The 22,045-nt window shown below is 50.6% G+C and overlaps 1 protein-coding gene across 1 annotated transcript in view; it reads right to left on the minus strand.

Annotated features, from left to right (window-relative positions):
• Positions 1-22,045, minus strand: part of GALNT14 (polypeptide N-acetylgalactosaminyltransferase 14) — a 224,826-nt gene that overhangs the window by 84,757 nt on the left and 118,024 nt on the right. Inside the window, exon 2 of the mRNA XM_032652922.1 lies at positions 6,624-6,793. Within this exon, the coding sequence (XP_032508813.1) occupies positions 6,624-6,793 (170 nt within the window). The remainder of the gene's footprint in view (positions 1-6,623; positions 6,794-22,045) is intronic.

Raw genomic sequence — 22,045 nt, forward strand, 5'->3', positions numbered from 1 at the left:
CATTCCAACTGAGTAAATTCAAGGAAGGATAAATGCAATCCTAGACTGGGCCACGGCCCCTTCATTTCCCAGGATGAAAAGAAGCAAAGGAAACACGTCTTCCCGGTGAGATGTATCGAAGTGTGGAATTTTCCCTCCAGGCAAGCGATGGGCATCCCACTGTTGGAATGATTTAGCACTGCACTGGACAGAGCCCAGGAGGGTATGCCGCCGAGGGGAACAATCAAACCCAGCATGGCCGGGGGAGGTGACCTAATGAGGCTTCCCAGCTCTCACTCCTCTCAGCTCACAGCCCACGGGCGCATCCACCCTGCCACCTGCTCCCCTGCAATCAAAGCGACCCCATAATAAGCATTGCTAGGCAACAGCGAAAATATACATGTGCCTTATCAAAACATTTCCCCCCTTCACGAGGGGTGTGCCTCCATTTCTTGGCTTCCTGTCTGCCAGACGTTTTATGTGCTACTTGGATGATAGCAAATCCAGCTGTTGTCACCAGAATGTGGTGACAGGGGTGGGGGCGGCAGGACTGGAAAATGAGGCCTGTTTGTTGGACCAGACAATGCTTGATAAACAGCAGAACTCCCCTGGGAAATCTGCTCAGACTCATCCCAGCTAGACGCTGTCTCTTCCTCACACTGAAATATTTATGGCACCCCACCTCCAGCCCCCAACACAGGCAGCCACATCCATTCATCCTTGCGGCCCCACAGGACTTAGGTAGTGCCCTGGAAATGAAGGCTCTCATCCGAGTTAACAGAACAATGGGCCTTAGGGGGAAAATTCGGGACTAGGATGCCCCGATGAAGCACCCCGTAATGACAGAGTCTTTTTTTTTTTGCGGTACGTGGGCCTCTCACTGTTGTGGCCTCTCCTGTTGCGGAGCACAGGCTCCGGACGCGCAGGCTCAGCGGCTACGGCTCATGGGCCCAGCCGCTCCGCGGCATGCGGGATCTTCCCGGACCGAGGCACGAACCCGTGTCCCCTGCATCAGCAGGCGGACTCTCAACCACTGCGCCACCAGGGAAGCCCCTGAAGCACCCTGTGTTGTATTCACACAAGGCCGAGGCGGGTGGGAGAGCGGAGCGTATGTTTATATCAGGAAGAGAAGGCCAACCGCGGAAGAATGAACCCATCTACAATTGTGTGGCATTCAGGGAATGCGAAAGCTTCGAGGTTATCTAGTCCAACTACAGATGAGAAAACAAGCCGAGACAGGACAGGGATGGGCGGAAGGCCATTGCTGGTCACCTTGTCCCCACTGCTCTCCCTGGACCTGAATCAGGGGTGGGGAGACCAAGCTGTAGCAAAGACATGTCTGAAGCCCCCAGACAGCAGGTTTCCATCTCAAGACTGTGAAAATGTCAAATGTTACGGAAGGGGTAGGGCAGGCAGGGGAAGGTTGCTGACCCCGAAGGGTGAATGAGTAGATCCACTGGAAACTGTAGGAACTCATTTCTAAACTCTCCTCACTGCTGACCCCATGGGCCCCACGGCCCCCATAAACCCTGGAATGGAGAGTTCAAAGCCTGCCCCCCAGTCTTATCTGCTACTCTTCACTTCAGTCATCCCAGGCTCCAGGTAAACCTTGCTGCCTCCCACAAAATACCGTGGACTCCACGGGGTAAAGGACCAAGAGAAAGATGGTGACTCTATCCCATTTCACACAGGGGATCAAGCCCCTGGCCCCTGTGGAGCTTCTTCTATCACGTGACACCCCGCCATGACTTGTTTGTCAGCGTTCCACGCCACCAGTGCACTCGCTTTTCAATCAGCACAGTGTGTGGTTGCTGGAAACCTCCGCAGCCTTCCTCCTTTCTCCCCTCCTCACTCCACCTGGGTACCTTTGGATTCCTAAGCCATTCTGCCCAGTGCCCGCTCTCTCAGCAGTGCCTGCTCTGGTGCTCAGCTAACAGCTCTGTATTTCAGGCGTTGCTCAAACGCATCCTATAAATCACAATGCAATTACTGTGGTAGGAAAACCGGAAGCAAATTTAATAAGCTCAGACCCCTCTCACATGCTGTTTCTTCACTCTTCTCTTTTCATTAATGAGAACTCTTTAAGGCAAAAAGGCCTTTTTCCTTTAACGGAGGCTCTTCTCCTGGTCCCTTATCTGAAGCCCATGAGGACGGGAGGATATGGAGAAGGGGGCTTCCTCTAGCTCCTCTTGTCCTATTTACCCATCAGGCAGATAGGAAAAGAGTTATCAGTTGTCCTTCCAGGCTTACTCTCCCTTTCATTTGCTCAACAAACATTTATTGAATTCCTATCACACATCAAAAATTTCTCCCCGCTAGAGGGCAACTGGTGTCATAACTAGTAGAACCTTAGCTGCAAGGCATGATGGGAACATGGACAGGGAGAGGGAAGCTGTGTCCATGGGGTCGGGTCCCACAAAGGAACCAGGAGTCCGGGGTGGGCCAATGGCCACAGTAGGAGCTTCTTGGTAAAGGTGATGCCAATTGCCAAGAGGATGGCAGCATATACACCCTGTGGTTGAAGAAACTGAGAAGAGGAAGGGGCAGAGAAGCCAGAGGTCTCTACAGGGCCTGAGACAGAGCCCCACCACCTGGACAGAGGGACAGGGCTGCAGCCTGTAGGCAGGAAGCCATCTTTATACCAGGGCTTACTTTCTACTCAAACCCTGGGCCTTTCAGCTGGACCAACCCACCCATGGACTTCATCTGACCCACAAAAGGAAGCCGCAGTGCCAGCTGATGCTCTGTGGTTTGCAAATTCGAGCAGTCATCAAAATCACTGGTGGTGCTTGTTGAGACACAGATTGCCAGGCTCCACCCCAGAGTGCCTCACTCAGCAGTTCTGGGGGGAAGCTTAGAAACTGCAGTTCTAACAAGTCTCCAGGTGATGCCGGTGTTGTTCGTCTCCTGGTCTGGGAAACCGCACTTTGAGAACCATCGTTCTAAGCCTTTGCTATTCGAAGTGTGATCGATGGACCATCCATCGGCAGAACCCGGGGGCTTGATAGGAATGCAAACTCTCAGGCCCCACCCCAGACCTGCTGGATCAGTTTGACGGGAACCTCAGGTGATTTAAGTTTGAGAAACACGTACCTGGAACGGCGTTTCTCAACCCTGGCTGCTCCCTAGAATCACTTGGGGAACTCAGAAAAGAGACACTTCAGCTGGTTGGAGGCTGGGTATCAGCCTTTCTTAAGTTCCCCAAGTGGTTCTTATGAGATGCCTGGATTGAGAACTGCTGGGACACCCACTCGTGACCAACACTCCACGCCCATTTCTCCAGCTTTGAACTTACCCTTGAGGCCCTCCTCTGTTCCTCCCTGACCCCCACCCCTCCTGACAACTTAAGTGATCTCCCTAATGCTCCTTCCTGACACTCGGCATTTGGTTGCCTCTCTTGCCTGAGTACCTTCAGTTTTCTCAGGAGACCCCCCCGCCCCGACACTTCCCTTCCATTCCTGGCCCTGCAGTGCCAACCTGCCCATATTATTACCGTGCAATAATAACAACGATGAAAAATCTTTTTTACTACTTGCTAAGGAGTATGTAAGTACTTTACATATAGATTATTTGATCCTTATGAAAAGCGCATTAGATAGGTATCATTGTTATTTTATCCCTACTTTTCAAAAGAGGAAAGTGTGGACCAGAGAAGCCAGGTAATGATGAGTTTGCTCAGCTAGTCAGCAGCACAGGCAAGACAGGAAACAGGGTGATCTGATCCCAGACTCTATATCATTAACCCCTGGGCTGTACTGCCTTCTGCTTGACTCTGACTTAGGGGGAAGATATGGCCTCATCCTTTTGCTGGGGCTGAGAAGGAATATTTATGTTTCGTTCTTGAGAACTCAGGTAACAAGCAGGGCTGGCTTTATGGCAGGTGTTCTCATTGCAGTTTTGCTCCCAGGGAACACTTGGCAACGTCTGGAGACATATTTGGTTGTCACGACTCGGGGAGGTGCTACTGGCATCTCGTGGGTAGAGGCCAGAGATGCTGCTAAACATCCAAAGTACAGGACAGCCCCCCTTACATACAGTTACCCAGCCCCAAATGTCAGTCACCATTGAGAATCCCTGGTCAGGTGGACGCAGGTCACCAGCAGCCACAGCTGGTCAGAGCTGGGACAGGCAGGGCCTGAGAATGGGCCCAAGCAGGCAAGCCCCAGGGTTGGAAGAGGATGAAGACAGGATACAGCAGAGAGGCCAGAATCACAGAAGGATTAAGGGACTTAGCTGGTGACTTCAACCTCAGGGACACGGACTCCCTGGGAGGTAAGTGTTGGAAATGGTAGGTCCTGTAGACAGAAAGTCACCACTCAGTGGGGGCCCACTTGAGAGAAGAACATTGGGCTTTGCAGTCTCCGGAACTCCCATCACCGCGAGGGTGATACAGGCACAGGGTCAGTCCCGTACCAAACTCAGCCTGCAGAAAGCTGATCAGTGGGCGGCTTCTGTCAGGGCTTGCTTAGGGTTTTGCGCACAGTAGGCGGGACCATGTGCCATGGCTGCCTGGTCCCATGTGCTTGCCCTCATTCCCAATGCTCTGTCGTCTCCCCTTCCTGCTCTTTCAGATTAGGATCCATAAATCTGAACTGCTCTGAGTAACACAATCCGAGCTCCCACAGAGCAAGGTCACTGTCCCGAGGCAGACATGTGGCTGATACACTTTTCCTCGTTGTCTTCCAAAGGGTGTCTGCATTCTGTCTAAATCTTCTCTTCCCTTCTTGCTGCAATCCCAGAAGATCACACTTACTTCACGGAAGAAACACACTGGGTCAGGTAGGGAGCCTGGAACTGGACCTGGGGAACTCAGATCCTTGGGGACAGGCTGAGTTCTTCACCCACAACTACCACTATGTCCAGCCCTGTAAAATGCTTTCATTTCTGCCTCTCAGATCATAAAACAGGGTGAACGCAGATTTTAGTCCTGGTCAGGTATCCCCGCAAATCTGCCTGCCCAGTTAATTCCCCGACGCCTCCTCCCTGCAGGTGGGAGCATTCAGAGGCAGTTCTGACAGCTGTCACCCAGGTACACCGGCCCCTTTCCTGGTGCGGAGGTGTCCCTGTGTCCCTCTACAGGGCCTCAGCATCTAGACGCAAGACAAGGGAGGCACCACCCGCTGGAGACCCAGTGGAGCTTCTCAGCCTTCTGCCTGCTCTCTCTTCCCTGTTCTCCTATACATACTCTCCGCCCTGCGAAATAAAATAATCTAATATTTAAATAAAATTCTATCATGTCCAAGGACCAGGGTAAGTGCTGGGGAATTTTAATAGGAATAGTACAAGACTCTGACTTGAAGCTTTCAGGCAAGCAGCAGGGAGTGTCCTGGGTAAAGGGGACTTCCAGGCCCCACTGCTAAGAAAGCATCTCCTGGGTACCTCGAGGGGAGGGTTGAGTTCACAGACTCTCAGAGTGAGAAGGCATGACCTCATCCAGTTCAGTCCCCTGGCTTTATTTGTGGGGGGAAACCAGGACTCCGGCTCCTCTTAGGCGTGATGGTGATTAACCAGGACCGGTCAAACCCCTCCACAGAAATAAACTGTATAAGTCAAGGTTCTGAGTTGTGCAGCCTAGTCGGAAAGACTGAGTCCACCAGCCTTCCCATACCGCCAACTTACATACCACCTGATCGACCAGCCTCGTTTGTCATGAGAATTTTTACTGTCCTGCTTCTAAACCCCAGTGTCCACAATTCGGTACCCAGAGGCCCAAACAGACACAGAAAGCTAAGAAGCTAACACCAACCCTACAGTCTCTCATTTGACATTGCCTTCAAGCCCCTCTACCCCAAGCTTGCCGGTCTGCTACTTTGGGTGCCAAGTCAATTTCCCGCAGCAGACAGGAAACATGCCCTCATGGGTCTTTGGCACAGCTGGCCTCCCAGCTTGGAGGTCAGGAGGGGAGGCACTGGGTGAGACTGACCTGCTTCCTCAGGCCTCCCCAGGAAGCGAAGGGCTGGCTGACTCTAGGAAGGCTTGAGAGGTGAAGCGCCTTCACAAAGCCTCTTTTTGCTGGGAAACAAAGCTTTCCACATTGCCCCAGGCCTGATCTCTGCAACCCATCTGAAGGGGGCCTGACCAAGGGGATAGCAGGACAGAGGCTGTGTGAAAGGGCTGCTCCGAAGCAGACAGCGGACCCAATGGCAAGTGTAGAGGCCCCTCTGGCTTCTCTTCTCACGTGCCAAAAGGTCAGGCTGTAGGACCTCTGACGGCCTGACATTTTGGCACGTGAGAAGAGAAGCCAGGGGGACCTCCCAGCGACAGAAGAGACCACCAGCCTGACTGCCCAGAGGCCTGCCCTCCCCCAGTGTGAAAGCCAGGCCAGGCCATGGGAATCTGCTAGGGGAGAAAGGTTCTGGCTGTAAGGTGTTGAGTGTTCCATGACTTCCTGGCGGGTATGCCTAGGGTGAGCCCCGGGTGAGGGCGGCAGGGTGCAGGTGGAGGCCTCCTCCCTCTCCACGGGGTGCTTTGCGACGGCTCACGGCGGCAAGAAGCACAGACGGGGCAAACTGCAGCATCACAGACCCCCTTGTGTCTACCTGGCAACAAACGGTTTCCCTGCCCCGATTCCTGGCACTGGGCGCTGCATAAAGCTGGCCTGCTGTGGATCTGACATGACTGTGGGGAGGGGTCGGGAGAAGTACCTGAAAAGGCGAGTGTCTGGGACCACCCGGCTGCTGGCAATCCGCTCGCTCTCCCGCTGGTTGAAAGCATACAGCTTATAGGGATCATCACCGACGCGCCACTTCTTGGCATTCAGATACCGCCGCTCATCAAACTGGTCCCATAGGTCATCCCAGTCAGCATCCGGAATCTGTGTGACATGAACAGGAAGTCTGTGAGGATGGCTCCCGGTCCTCTCAGCACCCTCTGGCTGTCAGTGCCCAGCCACCAAGACCAGGCTTGTGCTGCTGGCGAGATTTAGCTCAAAGCTAGGGGCAGAGGTAGGACGTTAATAAGACCATGAGCAATAATAATAACAACAGAATGACGATGACAATGACAGCTACCATTTAACGAGTGCTGTGCTCACATACCAGGCACTGTGCTAGGACCTATACTCTCGTTATCTCGTGTAGCTCTCAGAGCAGTTTTAGGAGACGGATGTCGTTCGTATTCCCACTGCACAGACAAGGAAGCAGGCTCTATAGCCCAGGTAGCTCGCTCCGGATCTCACAATTAGGATCCTGCAGGGCTGGGACTTAGATTCTAGAATACTAACCCCAGGGGCCACTTCTCCAGGGTAATTTGAGACACTCGGTGAAAAGTGCTGGCACAGTGGCTGGCGCATAGTAGGTGGTACACAGTGACTGTCATTCCTTCCTCTGCCAAAGGAAGGTGGCGATGAGAAGTAAGCAATCCATCTATAATGGTGTGCTACCCACCAGGTGGATGCCTATGTGCTCCTTTCTTCCTCCAACCCAGGAATCTGTGCTTATTTTTAAGAAGCATCCATGGGGGAGCAAGTAATAACCCTCACCACAAGAGAAGACAGTACTTTAGAATGTATAAGGCGGTTTCTGCATTCACGATACCGTTTCACCCTCCCCAAGACCCTCTGCAGAGTAGGGAAGACAAGCCTTCAGAAAGGTTACTGGCTTTTCTGAGGTCGCCCAGCTGGATGGTGGCAGAGCCCAAAGCAGAGCTCTGTCTCCTGGACCCTCCAGTGCAGAGGAGGTGAGGGGATTCACACAGGGAGGCGACGGCTCCTGCCCAGAGCCCAGGCTGCCGCCTCTGCTCTGCCCACCCCAGCTGTGCAGCCAACAGAGACTCCACACAGCCAGCAGGAGGGATGGGCTTCAGGGCCTCAGCACACTGGATGCTTCCCTTGATAGCCACTGCCCAGTGGGTACTAGTGCTGACCCCGCTAGGGGAGAGCCGGTCTGTATCAACAAAGCTCAGACCTTTCAGGTGCATCAAAGCCAAAAGAGTCCTGTGCCAGGAAGAACCTATTGACCAGGCTCCGACCTGGACCACGAGGGCTGGAGCCCTGGGGCTGGCATCGAGGATGAGATGTTCATTCATGTGTTACTGACCCTCCTCGCTGTGCAAGTATCTGAAGCTGCCCGGACACCGCCCATCGCGTCATTGACCAGGATGCTCTTCTGCACTCAGGGCATCTAAACAGGAAGGCCCAGGGCAGGTGCTGCCGACAGCAGTGCAAGCGCTCGGCCCACATTTGGCAGGTAAGGGGGGCCGCTCGCCCACATACACATTCATCTCAGGCACCACTGCATCTTATCTGATAATTGATCTTTCCCTTTCGCTCGCTCTCTCTCTGTTATCTCCTTTTGAAACAGCATTCTCCTGCTAATAGCACAAAATGAAGCACTGGAAACCAGTGATTTTTATCCAATAATTGATTTTATTAATGTCCTGTGATACTGCTGCTACATGGGGGTATTTGTGTGTGGGTGGTATGAAACCCCCAGCCTGGGCTGTGTCATGTCACAGCCTGAAAGATGTCACCTGTGCTTGGAACATGACCTCAGGGCCACCCTGACATCCCATTCTTGCGGGAAGGGCCACGGCGCCCTGAACCATCTCCAGCTGGCTCGTGCCCCACTGAATTCACTGCAAATCTCAAAATAAGTTGTGAGCCCCTACAGTGCTGTGTGCTGGGGAGGGGAGAGCGGAGACGGAAGGCCCCTGCCCTCCAGCGGGCGCAACACTGTAGAGACACCTGCATGAAGACACCTATAACAGAGGAGCGAGGGAAATGGGAACGGCTTCCCAGAAGAAGCATCAAATGAGTTAGGACTTGAAGGATGAGCAGGGATTTTGCTTTGCTTAAGGGGATATGGGGAAGGGAAGTACGTGTGCAGTGAAAATCCAGATAAAAGGCAGAATGGCTCAGGGGAGGAGCATCTGTTCAGGAAATGGCTAGGTCAGAATGGGGAGGCCAGAGTGTGGACTGCAAAGAGAGCAAGAGTGAGAGAAAATTCCAGAATGTGGCTGGTCCCGTATGAAGCAGGTCAGGGGAAAGTATCTCTGGCTGCATGTGCAGGATGGAGTGGAGGTAAGAAAGCTCCACGAGGAGACCATTTGGGAGGTAACCTTAGCACTTTATCCTGGTGGGAAGGGAAGCCTGATGGGGCCCAGGTGTACAGTTCCATCCATCAGCTGGAGAAGCAGGTGGTGGGACAGGCACGGTGGGGAGGCACAGGGGCTGCAGTGAGGGCGCTCGACCAACCTCTAAGTCTCATCCCAATTCCTACTTTCTCTTAATACCAGACCAGGCTCAGGGCCAAGGGGCTACAGGTTGGGTGGTTTGCTCAGCCTGGTAATCGCCAACCCTAAGCATCCTTGGCATCCTTGGAGATGGTGCCGTGAAAACTCAGCTGGCTTCCAGAAAGCCTAGGGCCAGAGCAGCAGCCAGGCCGGCAAGAGAAACTGTCTGAGCAGTCCGTCAAGGGCATCCTTGGAGGGGACCACGCCCTCAGACGGTCACGGGTGCGGAGTTGGTTCCCACTTTGCTGCACTGGATCCACTGGGGGGATCTCCCGGAACCGGGAGCTTGGTGTTTCTATAATGATATCTGGATGTATTAAATAATGGTGAGACTGAGTTTAAAACAACACTACCATTTGAATAGCAACCTCTATTTTATGAAGCAGCTTGCAGGTATTGTCACAGAATCCTCACACAACCCCCATTTGGACAGGGAGGGGTCGACTTAAGAGAGGTAAGGTGGCTTGCCCATGCACGACGGCTAGTAAGTGAAGGGACCCCCGACTGAATCTCCCTAGGGCCTCCCAGCGCCATGGTCTGTTCTGTTTATCATCGACAGAACAAGGAGCGTCCTCTCTGCTGAAGATGAATGGGCAGAGAAAGACCCCCCTGGAGGAGTGGAGTCGGGGACATGCCCGCAGGAAGGGCCAGACACTCCTGCCCTGCTTGCCCCCAGAAGAGAGCTGACCGCGGTCCTCCCAGAATTTCTAAAGGGGCAGCGACTTTGCCAGATACTTCCAGTCCTGATTTGGAGCTGGTTTCCAAGCTCTTCAATTCGCAAGCCCCCACATCTGGCCTCTAAGGGCCCAGGGCATGTACCTTGTACCCATGCCTCGGATTCCTCGCTTCCTGGCTCATGTGAACATCGAGAGAGTTTCTGAACAGGCACTTTCACCTTCACAAGCCTTCCTAGCACAGGAGGTGAAATGCTTTCCAAAACAAGAACACACGCCAAGGAGCCCCACAAGGGCCCACCCCAGAGCTGCGCCCACTGCCACGTGGCCCCCCCAAGCTGCCACCCACTTGACTTTCTGACCGGAATTTATTCAATCTCGAGTGTGTGTGTTTCAAAAGAGGAGTATGATGCCACAAACAAAAACGAAGACCATCTTTTAAGTAGAAACTATCTGATTAAGTCAGCCAACCCCCTGGCCAAGACCAGTGCTTAAATAATTGGCACCAAAATGAAAGCTCGAAAGCACCTCTGTTAAGTTGCTTCACTTCTTTCCTCTCACCACACTTCCACGAGAAAATCATGAATCCCCTTCCTCCATCCTCCCCTGGCCTGTTTTCTCTCACTCTGGTTTCAAGCTGACTATTTGGCTCAAGAACATGGGTGTAGCCTTCCCTTCTGTTAGGTTTTGAAGATGCTCTTATTTCCACTAATGCTTTGTCTCCCTCCCTTCTTTCCCCAGCTTGGTATTACTAGTTTTCTCTTATGATCTAAGTCTCTTCTTTTTCACTTTCAAATGAGAAAATCTCTAGCCCTTGCTAAGGCTTCCATCTTACTCTGAGTTGCACCTGATCCCTTAAGAGAATGTCTCAGACTCACCCTATAATAAACAGCTAACACCTTGGGGGGCTCTTATCATGTGTCCTAAATATTTACATTTAATCCTCACTATAATAGATATCAGTAGTACCATTCCCATCTTATAACTGGGGAAACCGAGGCACAGAGAGATTGAGTAACTTGCCCAATGTCACACAGGTAGTGTCAGAGCCAGGATTTGAGCCCAGGCAGCCTAGCTCCAGCTCCCATGCGCTCAACCATTAGGGACTCAACCTTAGTACATCCTCACTGCCATTTTCTTGGGTTACCTTCGAAGATTATCCATGTGTTTCCCACCATTTTTTGAGGTCCAGTTCTTTCTTTGCTTAGAGATCTTCCTCCACGCAAGGATGTCTGTACCCCCTCTCACCATCCTCCAGCCCGCCCTTCACTCCCCATTGTGGGCAGTCATTCTCCTCTCAGCAGTGGGCTTCATCCTGCCAGCCCAGGGCAAGAAAGGGGAACTCTGCAGGCAGATTCCTGCCAGGAAGATGGGAATGTGAGAGACTAACACACACAGAAGGTCATAATTGAAAAAAATGATATAACTGATACTCTAAAGACGATATAATTCATCTATCCACCCAATGTTTTAAACTCTAGTGTAACATTCCACCGGTGGACATCCCACAAGTCAGGGACAGAACGGTCCCAAGAAGCCCACTCCAAGCTTCAAAGGACTGTAACTTCTAGAAGTTTTCTTCTAATTTTGAACCAGAATTTGTCTCCTGGTAGTATCTCCCTTTGGGGCCTGGTTTTATCCCCAGGGATATTTAATGCAAATCTGACCTTTCTTTTTCATACCCTTTAGATATTTAATGGCAACTATGTGTTCCCGGGTCTTCCAACCCCCCATTATATAAGACTCAGAAAAAATGACACAGAGACGTGCAAAAGATCTAGCAAAGGATCAAGAGAACAGGAGTAAGTGAAGTTGGGTGGGGTTCATCAAGGAATTCAAACACCCTGGAAACCCTTCCGTATGTGCAGAATGAGAAGGGAGACATTGCTCATAATACAATCTAACTTTTATATGCAGGCTTCCTAGACGGAAGCTGCTTTGTTGTGACGTTGATAAGGTCCACCACCTACTGGGCACACAAAACTACCCATCCCAGCTCCCCTGTCAGAACCTCAGAGGGTAGTAGTGAGGGAGGGGTAACCCAAATGATGTCTAACCCTTACAATCCCAATATACAACAGAAAATTGTATCCCCAATCTCCAAGTGAGGAAACTGAGGCACGGGCAGGGTAATTATTTGCCAAAGTTCACACAACTGAGAAGTGTGCCTCAAGGCCTGTAGACCCAGCTTCTATGCTAGCTGTGCAGCCTGCGTTCACACACCTCCACACATCCAGGCTGCTTCCAGGACCGCAGCCTGTGGCTTCCAGCACCACCCCGAGTGCCCCTGCCTTCTACCCGCTGGAGCCATCTGCTTGTAGCACCATGGCAGACCAGATACTCGCCAGGACCTTCATGCTGAACTGCAGCTAGATTCTGCATAAATAACAACAAATGTGGTGGGTTTTTTTTGAAAGGTATATTTTGTTTATTTTATTTTATTATTTCTATTCTTGGGCCACGCCCCACGGCATGCAGGATCTTAATTCCCGGACCAGGGTTCAAACCTGTGCCCCCTGCATTGGAAGCACAGAGTCTTAACCACTGGACCACCAGGGAAGTGCCACAAATGTGGTTTTTAATGCATTACTGGGCTTTCTAGAACGAAAATCTTCACCACAAGAGGAGAGGTGAGGCCAGGGAAAATACAGGGTGCTAAAGCCAGAGCTGGGATAGTTGAATGGTAAGTAAAGATGTGAGGCTGCCCCGAGGGTAAAGGTCATTGAGAAAGTAAAGCCAGGCTCCTAAAAGGTGGAGTAACTGAACCTGAGTCTTCCATAATTAAGGTCGAGGAGTGGGACTAAATGGTCCCAGATCAGCTGTAACCTGGCTCCCAGCAGAGACAAATATAAATACTATCTGGAGGAAAGCACCTCCAAGGTAGGCTCCCAGGATTCCCACGTAGCTCACCAAAAGATGGAATCACAATAAAAAATGACCAGACACAGAGGGAACAAGTCCACTATAAGGGAGAGTGAGTGGAAACTATAAACAATGTATTCTGATCCTCCAAGTAATCCAGACACAGAAATTACAGATACAATATAAAGCATGTGTAGGTTGAAATGTGGAATAAAAATTAGGAAAGAACAAAAGTTCTTTGTAAAAGAACCAAACAGAATTTTTAGAAACCAAAAAAGTATAATAATGATTGAAAGACAAACAGACATGTTTACAGTCTTCAAAGCATTTTCACTGGAATATCTCATTTGTATTAACCCCATGCAGGTGGCAGGCCAGTTAGGTTGTTCCCATTTTGCAGATTGGAAAACTGAGGCTTAAGAAAGCATAAGAGGGCTTCCCTGGTGGCGCAGTGGTTGAGAGTCTGCCTGCCGATGCAGGGGACACGAGTTCGTGCCCCGGTCTGGGAGGATCCCACATGCCGCGGAGCTGCTGTGCCCGTGAGCCATGGCTGCTGAGCCTGCGCGTCCGGAGCCTGTGCTCCGCAACGGGAGAGGCCACAACAGTGAGAGGCCCGCGTTCCACCAAAAAAAAAAAAAAAAAAAGAAAGCATAAGAGCTTGCTGGAGATGACTGAGACTCTAACCCAGGACTTCTGACCTCAAAACCAGTGTTCTTTCCCCATCACCAGATGTTTCACTCATCCACGGGGCCACTTTGTTCACCCTGCTAGGCAGTCCCAAAAATGCAGGAGGATCTGCCCACCTCTGTACTGTTCTAACGTGCATCCATCTGGGAAGTGACCTTGTCCTTCCAAGGGCCAGTCAAGAGAGGACAGCAGAATCCCTCATCACACCAGTACAGCTATGTAAGTCCTACCTGGTAGGAATGGCCTGGGAGAGGAGTGACTGCCGGTAACAGACTCCCCACGGTCTGCAGGACCAACTCAAACAAAGAAGGAGGGGCAAGCCAGCCCTTCACTCACCCATCTGGGCTCATGACAAAGGGAAGAGCTGCAAAATCTTTCTCCCTCATCCAGGGACAGCACATCAATTATGGATTATTAGATAAGATCTCCATTTTAATATTTCCACCATGTATTATCACCTCTTCCTCTCACTGGAATTCTGTCTGGGGAGTTATTTAACTGATGTGCAGAAATCTAAATTTAATTTATTATCATCTAACTCACTTTAGAAGCCAAATTACCCTGCACTGGAGAAGGATCAAGTCAGTATCCCACTTGGCTTTCTATTTATCTTCTGCGTGGTTTTCTCTTCTTCTCTTTAGGATTCATTTTATCTCGGGTGCTGGTAATAAATTTAAATTTTCCTCAGAATTAGGCAATTGCTCCTTCGATGTTGTAGTTTAATGGCTAGTATTAATTATATGAAAGTCACTTTTAAAGAATTTGATAGATGGAATGGGCATATAATAGAGGAGGAAAGGGCTATTTCTCAGGCCAAATGAGGTAGCAGATAATTCATCAAGGATAAGTTTACTTTTCTATTCCACCTCCTTCTGTCTTTCTTCCCCACGTTTCTTCTCACCCCCGCTCCCTCAAGAGCCAGGTGCCTAGATATTGGGTCTGCTGTGGCTTCTCTGAGCCACTGGGGGGTCTTGACAGTCTGGATACCACAATGACTCTATTGCTGGCTTTAGTCCCATTTGGTCTCGGACAAGAGACACCACCACCTAGCTCTCTCCTCCCCGTCATTGCCCAATACACACACTGACCACCTATTTTCCAATTGCACATCACATGCAAATACAGCTTTGGGGGATGCTTCGAGCTTTCTGGAAGAAGAAAAGTTCTGATAATTATTATAATTGCCTGAAAACTCCAACTGTGAAATATAATGTGATTAACAGAATGGACAGAAGCCCAGCTCTTGTTTCTGGAACAGGGGAAGAAAAAGAGTCTCATGCAATTTGGGCCTTATATGGAGATTAATTTGCTTGCTAATTAGCATGAGAGGGAGATGCCAGGAAAGTATAAATCAGCGTGACTGGGCAAGAAGGTCTGGTCCCCCTGCACGTGCCAGGGTGAGTGAGCCCTAATGCTACACGTCTGCTCCCTTCCTACCCAACGCCCCATACATTCCACCACCAAAGACCAAAGCCAGGCCTCCTTTACGGAGATGGGCATCTCACATCACTTGTTTGCTTGAAGAACACCTCCCAGGTGCTGGTGGGCATGAGGATTAAGAGAGAGCTGGCCCCACCTGCATCATCGATTTCTGCATCTTCTTTGTGTTCAAAGATGGAGCAGTAAACAGACCACGGGAACATGAGAAGCCTCTGTCCCTTTCAGCTCTGGAACCCAGAGGGCAAGAGATCAAGTGGGGTTGGGAGCCAAGTAACCGAACAGGGCCCAGGAGGAAGAGGATTTGGTGGACTGCATGGTGGCACAAGGAGGGTGGTTGTGCCTGTAACCAGGAGGCTGGCGCTGGAGGACACCAGGCATGAAGAGACAGAACCTGTGCTCGGGAGGGCCCAAGGAGAGGGCCTGGACCTAGGGAGAGGGGACCGGAAGTGAGCTCAGAAAGGGAGGCCTCCAGCTAAACAGAACTGAAACTCATTGTTTCTGGTGTGGACAGCTGAGTCGTCTTGGGCACAGGGTCACCTCCAAAGGCTGAGGTCTGCCAGGGTGACACTGCAGCCATCTCTCAGGGCAGGATTGCAAGGGAAGAGGAGGGCATTCCTTTTGGGATGGCCCAACAGTGTGGCCAGAGCGGCTGGTAAGAGTCTCACTCACTAGAAGCAGGAAAAAAACAAAACACTAAAAACGAGACTTGAATTTCCCAGTGACAGAAGAGGTCTCCCTCTTCACCTGTACAGGGCCAGGAAATACCTTAAGGCATCATCAGTAATCTCGTTAGCCTCAAGGAATAGCTACGGAGGCAAGCAATTTTCAAGGGGCCCGACTGAACCAAGGTGTGCAGCAGGGGTCACAAATGAACATGCCTTCAGGGTCACCGAGAACAGAAATGTGAGCGAAGACCTTACAGGTGCCAAACAGTACCCGCCTAGTGACACCGCCTTAAACCTCCCCTTTGGGTGAAACAAAATACACCCATGGGTGAGTCCGCAGGCTTCCAAACTGTGACCCAGAGACAGTAATGGGGTAAAAGGAAGAGGGTAAAGGAAAGGAGGGAAGAATGAAGGGAAAAGTGCTCATGCTATAGGCATCAAGCTTTTGTGACTTCTCTTTCAAGGGGCCCCTTGTACATTTCAACTCAGTTTCACCCTGACAGACATGGAGCAGCAAGAGTGCTGATGTGTGGGAAGGTGGAGATGGGCAGAGAAGGGGACGCACGTCATCAGAGAAGATCCTGTAATTCCTGTCGACGGTCCCATAGATGCTAAAAGAAAACAGGAGTCAGGAAAGCCGGTCCAGAGCCTGGCTCTGCTCAGCGCGCCCTTTCAACCTCCTGTGGTCGGTTTCTTCCTCCACCCCAAGGGCAATATGAATCTTTACCCCACACAATTTTACCGTCCTGGATTAAGTCTCAGAAATGAGATAAGACACGAAAATTGCTCTGTAAAACATAATGCAAATGTAACACATTATTATTGTCAACATTGCTGTGGTTACTATTATTCCTTTTGGGGACTGAATGCTAATGGGGGGAAAAGTTTACAATTTTATGATTTACAGTCGGCTAAGCTACGTTTAGCTTCTTCCTTCCCTGTGGCAGAAATGTGACCTGTGACTGCATCCTCAGGTGACTGGGTACACCTCCTTACTGTCCGGCTGTGAAGCAAGAGACAGGTCATTATCAATGCTGAGGTCGCCTGGGGCTCTGGAGGGCTCATCCACCCAAAAGCCCCACCTCAGATATGGGTTTGAGCACAGTGCCATGCAAACGACACAACCAGAAAACTACTTTTTAAAAAAGTAATACATAAGGTCACTGCCAGCTCGGAAGGTTGGAAACTGAGCTCTGTGTGGCCTCTGTGCTAACTCCCTTTTTTATGTGTGTGAAGGTGGGGTCCGGGGCAGGCACAGAGGCTGTGCTGGGTGATTCCGGGGGGAGACCTGGGGATCTCAGGGGTGGGGTCAGAAACCTGAACCTGCTTGAGACCCTAAGGAGCCTGCTCCCTGCTCAACTGCTGGCCCCTTTCCTCCTCTGACACATTAGCCCCAGAGGGTCTTCTCCAGGCGTCCTGGGACTTGGCTTCCAAGGGCCGGAATGGCCAGTCCTACAGCTATCCTCACAAGGAATATGTTCGGCAAGGTTTGCAGCTTCCCCAAATCTCCCTCTGGGTTCTTCTTGGGCAAAGGTGACAGTGGAGTAATCAAGATGGAGATGGCTGTGAGAAGCCAGGGAAGAGGACCAACTTGAAAAGGCTATCAATTCGCACACTGGACATAGTCATTCAGAAGAGCAATCACAACTAATTGTTTTGTAGCATTTACTGCATGCCAGGCTCTGTCCTAAAGATGTCACTCATTGAATACCCGGAACAAACCTGAAGTAGGTGCTATTATGAACCCTATTTTACTGAAGGTGAAACTGAGGCTTGAGGAACTAAAGAGACTCAGCCAAGGTCACACTCCTAGTAAGTGCAGATGCTGGGATTAAACCCAGGCAGGTGGGCTCCGTCATATCCTTTACCGGGACCTACAATGGCAGAGGGTCATTCGTGGAAAGAGGCTTCCAAACCCAGCTCCTGCCTAGAGAAGGATGGAGGAAGGAGGGGGGAGGAGGTACCCGCCAGAAGCCCCGTCATACACTTTCCCCCGAGGCTATCCTGGAAACACCTCCCCTAATCTATAGGTCAAAAGGTGCTAAACCGGATTTTCTGGCTAGAAGGAGTTTCAGAGTCAAGTCCCCTAAGCCCTATCATTCATTCCCCAAACGTGACATTAGCAAGAAGCCTCTAGCTCTTGACGGAGGAGAATTTGTTCCTCTCTTCTCCGCCTGCCTCCGAGGTGCCGGCTAGATCTCCCCAGATACTGTGTGCAGGCAGGGCCCAGAGCTTAGCGCATTTTCTATCCGCTCTGTAAATAAGGTGACATCCAGATACCCTCCAGCTCCCTCAAAACTAGGTCAGCTGCTGAATATGCAGGTGTGGGGCTGGAGTGAATAACTCTGAAAGGGCTTTATCTCCCAGGACTCCATGGGGGCTGCTGGCTGGCTTTCAGTGAAAGGGGCTCTATTATGTCAAAAGCAGACCCAGCAGACCACTCGCGGCTGCTGAATCTGGGTGGGGGCAGGATGCCCACCTCTGCGAAGGGCAAATTTAGTGCTGCGGGCAACATAGCAAGTGATAATGGCAGTGGATTGAAATACTGGGAGAAATCTTTACGAGCCTGTCCTAAATACTGACCATCTTTACAGCCTGGCAGGAATCTCGCCTATGGCATCTTGCATGAACTATAAAGAAGGGATTTATAAAGCACTTGCTTTTGCAACAAGACCCACAGGGGCATCTCTCTCACCTTAGGAAGCACAATAATTGTTCCCCAAATGACCTGCTCGTCACCAACCATTCTTGTCCATTCGTTAAAGCACCTGTGGCATGATCCCTTCTGCAGGTTAATCCTGAACTGTGTGAGGGATGTCAAGTGCTGGAGTGATTTAAAACACCTTCTACCCTCATCTGTGTCATATTTTAGACTCCACATATAAGTGCTGTCATTGGTATTTGCCTTTCTCTTTCTGACTTACTTCACTTAGCATGATAATCTCCAGTTGCATCCATGTGGCTGCAAATGGCATTCTTTTGTTCTTTTTTATGGCTGAGTGTATTCCATTGTCTATATGCACCACATCTTCTCTACCATTCCTCTGTCAATGGACACTTAGGCTGTTTCCATGTCTCGTGACTGTGAATAGTGCTGCTATGAACACAGGGGTGCCTGTATCTTTTTGAGTTAGAGTTTTGACCAAATGAACCTATCTACGAAACAGAAACAGACTCATGGACAGAGAGAACCAGACTGGTGGTTGCCCAGGGGACGGGTTGAGGAGGGATGGAGTGGGAGGCTTGGGGTTAGCGGATGTAAGCTATTATATATGAAATGGAAAACAACAAGGTCCTACTGTATAACATAGAGATTCAATATCCTATGATAAACCACAATGGAAAAAATATAATATATCTGAATGTATACATACGTATATGTATAAACTGAATCACTTTCCTGTACAGCAGTAACTAACACAACATTGTAAATCAATACATCAATAAAAACAAAATAAAACATCGCCAATCCTCTAATTCAACGTCTTTTAACCCACAGTGGTCTTCTCTTTTGCTTCTTCAAAATAAAGCTTACTCTGACTTTAACCACAGACGGGACTCTCTGGGGATCCGGATTTGCAATTGAGATACAGCGGGAAGAGATTAATCACTTGGCCAGAGCTGTTTTGGTTTATGTCCTACTGCCTAAGAGCACTCACTACAAGATTCCTTTAAGTAATCCATTTCCTTAGTGCACTAAAATTAGACTCTGGTGACAAAGAAAATCAGTATCTCCACTTTTCCAGGCACTGTCCAGGGAATGAGGTTTAAAAACTATCAAAGCCCTCTCACCCCGTGCCTCTCCACCCACCTACCTTCTTAGCTTGGACTCACTCTGGTCCACAGCCGCTGGGCAGGACCCTTTCCTCCTGCAAGGCCTTACACTAAGTGTCAGGTTCAATCTCTTCCCAGAGGAGGGAGTCAAAGCCAATGGCATGAATCCGCCCCTCAAGTTTTTCAACACATCCTCTTCTTCAGTTTCCCAAGGACCAGATTCTCTCCACGGGTTCTTCCACCATCAGGATCTTAGATCTGCCGGGGGCAGTGCGGAGGGCAGCGGGGTGGTAGGGCAGTGTGGCATCCTCTTGTCTCATTTGGTAAGTGGCCTCAGTGCCGGGCTCCCCCTGGCCTGGCCAACTTCGGACACACGCATCAAAGAGCCTCTCCCAGCACATTAAACATTAAGGCTTTCCAGGCAGCAGACACAACTGTACCTTCTGGTCTGCCTCTGAGAGTGAGGCTGGGGAAAGCGGCAGCCCTGGGGGTGGCAGGAGGGTACGGTGGGTGCAGAGACAAAGGAGGTCATTAGTGGTAAAGACTACTATTTTCAAGCGTTGTTAATGCTTTGTTTACATGGAATTCTCCAAATGTGACATTTTATGGCATCACACTTGTGTGATTACAGTGTAGCGACACGCTGGGCGGTGGGGGGAAGGTGACAGGATCCAGCGATCTGCTGAGGGAGGCGGCTCCCGGCCCCAGCAGCCAAGGGGACTGTCTCGGTCCTGCTCGGCCAGGATGCCTGATGAGCATGCGAAGCGGCTCCCCAGAGGGCCCTCTGCTAGACAGGAGCCATCAGGGTCCAGGAATCTTGCACCCAGCCTAGTCTTGGGGCAAAATCAATGCCCAGGGCAGCAGGAGAGGAGATGAGGGGAGTTGCACCTCACCCCGGAGACCACCTGTCACAGCTGCCCTTGTCATTCACATCTTCATTCATTTATTCATTATTTCTTGAGTTCCTACTGTCATCTGAGGGAAAAGGCAATAGATATTCAGAAGTACAGGAACAAATTAAGACGGAGAGAGTGGTGAGGAAAAGGATCCTATGTCGATCGGGTGCCCGCTGGCTGCCCAGCATTGAGCGAGGATTCGGCACGTGCCTCTTCCTTGGTCCCTCAGCAGCATCTATCCCACCGGGGACACCCCCCTTCAGGTGCTCTTGTCTCTTGGCTCCCAGGAGCCCTCTTTCTTGGGCTTTTCCTCGTCCTCTGCCCTCTTCCCCACCTCTTTTGCTGGCCTCTCCTCCTCCCTGGCTTCTAAATCTTGGAATTGCCTGTGGATTTAATCCCCCCCCCCCCCCGCCATTATACGCTCATCACAGGTGACTGCTTCCATTCCTGTGTCTTCAAAGCCTTCTACAGGTGGATATTTCCCACGATATCTTTCCAGCCCAGATCTCTTCTGAGCTCACGTCTAGATTAAACAGATGCCTACTTGCCATGCCCACCCGGGTGTCTCACAAGCATCTCATGCTGAGTAGGTCCCATGTGGAACTCGTGATCCTCCCATCACAACCGGCACCTCCTCCAGTCTGTCCCCTGTGAGGAAAGAGCACCAGCACCCGTGCAGCTGCTCAAGCGGGAATCTGAGTCATCCCCCACATTCCTTCTCTCTCACCCTCATCTTCACTCTGATCGCTTGTACCCCACCCACCACCATGTCCTATGGATGCAACCTCCACCATGTGTCTCCATCCTTCCCCCCGACCATCCCCATCTCTACAACCACGCCCACCACCACTGACTCCTTTCTGAAATACTGACTGCAATAGGCCCCAACTCCGTATTTCTACTTTGGGCCCCAACAATCCATTTTCAGGAGTTACCTTCTTAAAATGACACCTGATCCTCTGTCTCCCATTCGGACTCAAAACCCCTCCAGTGGCTCCCCGCTGCACTCAGAATACCATCCGCATTCTGTACCATGGCCCTCCGAGCCCTGCCTGATGTGGCTCCACAAATTCTGCAGCCTCACTCCCCTCTCCCTTCCCCTCTTTGTTTACTACGCTCCAGTCACACTGGCCTGTCTTCAGCTTGTAGAACAAGTCACGCTCTTTCCCATCTGAATTCTGGTCTCCCAAAATTCATCTGTTGAAGTCTCCAATACCTCAAGAGTGTAACTGTGTTTGCAGATGGGGCCTTTAGCGAGGTAGTTATGGTTAAATGAGGTTATTGGGGTGTGCCCTGATCCATGTGACCGCCTTTGGAGACAGGGCTTTCAAAGAGGTGATTAGGTTAAAAAGAGGTCATCAGAGTGAAGCCCTAATCCCATATGACTGGTGCCCTTATAAAAAGAGGTAGAGACACCAGGTGTGCCCTCCTACCAAGAAAAGACCATGATGAGAAGGCGGCCATCTGCAAGCCAAGGAGCGAGGCCTCAGGAAAAACCAGCACTGTCAACACCTTGACCTCAGACTTTAGGCCTCCAGAACTTTAAGAAAATAAACTTCTGTACTTTAAGCCACCCAGTCTGTGGCATTTTGTTATGGCAGTTCTTGCAAATGAATACACCATCTCAGGCCTCCATGTCTGCCGTGCTTTCTACCTGGAATATTCTTCACCTGATCACTCCTCTTCATCCATTGGCTCTCAAACTAAGTGTTACATCTTTAAAGAAAGAGGGCCTCCATGCATCTTGAGGCTGCATAAAGTCCCTCCTATACTCTCCTAGGAACTTACACGTCTCTTTTACAGAACTGGGAAATCACAGCCTGTAACGTATCAGGTA

This window comes from Phocoena sinus, chromosome 13 (genome assembly GCF_008692025.1).
Source record: "Phocoena sinus isolate mPhoSin1 chromosome 13, mPhoSin1.pri, whole genome shotgun sequence".
Classification (NCBI taxonomy): domain Eukaryota; kingdom Metazoa; phylum Chordata; class Mammalia; order Artiodactyla; family Phocoenidae; genus Phocoena; species Phocoena sinus.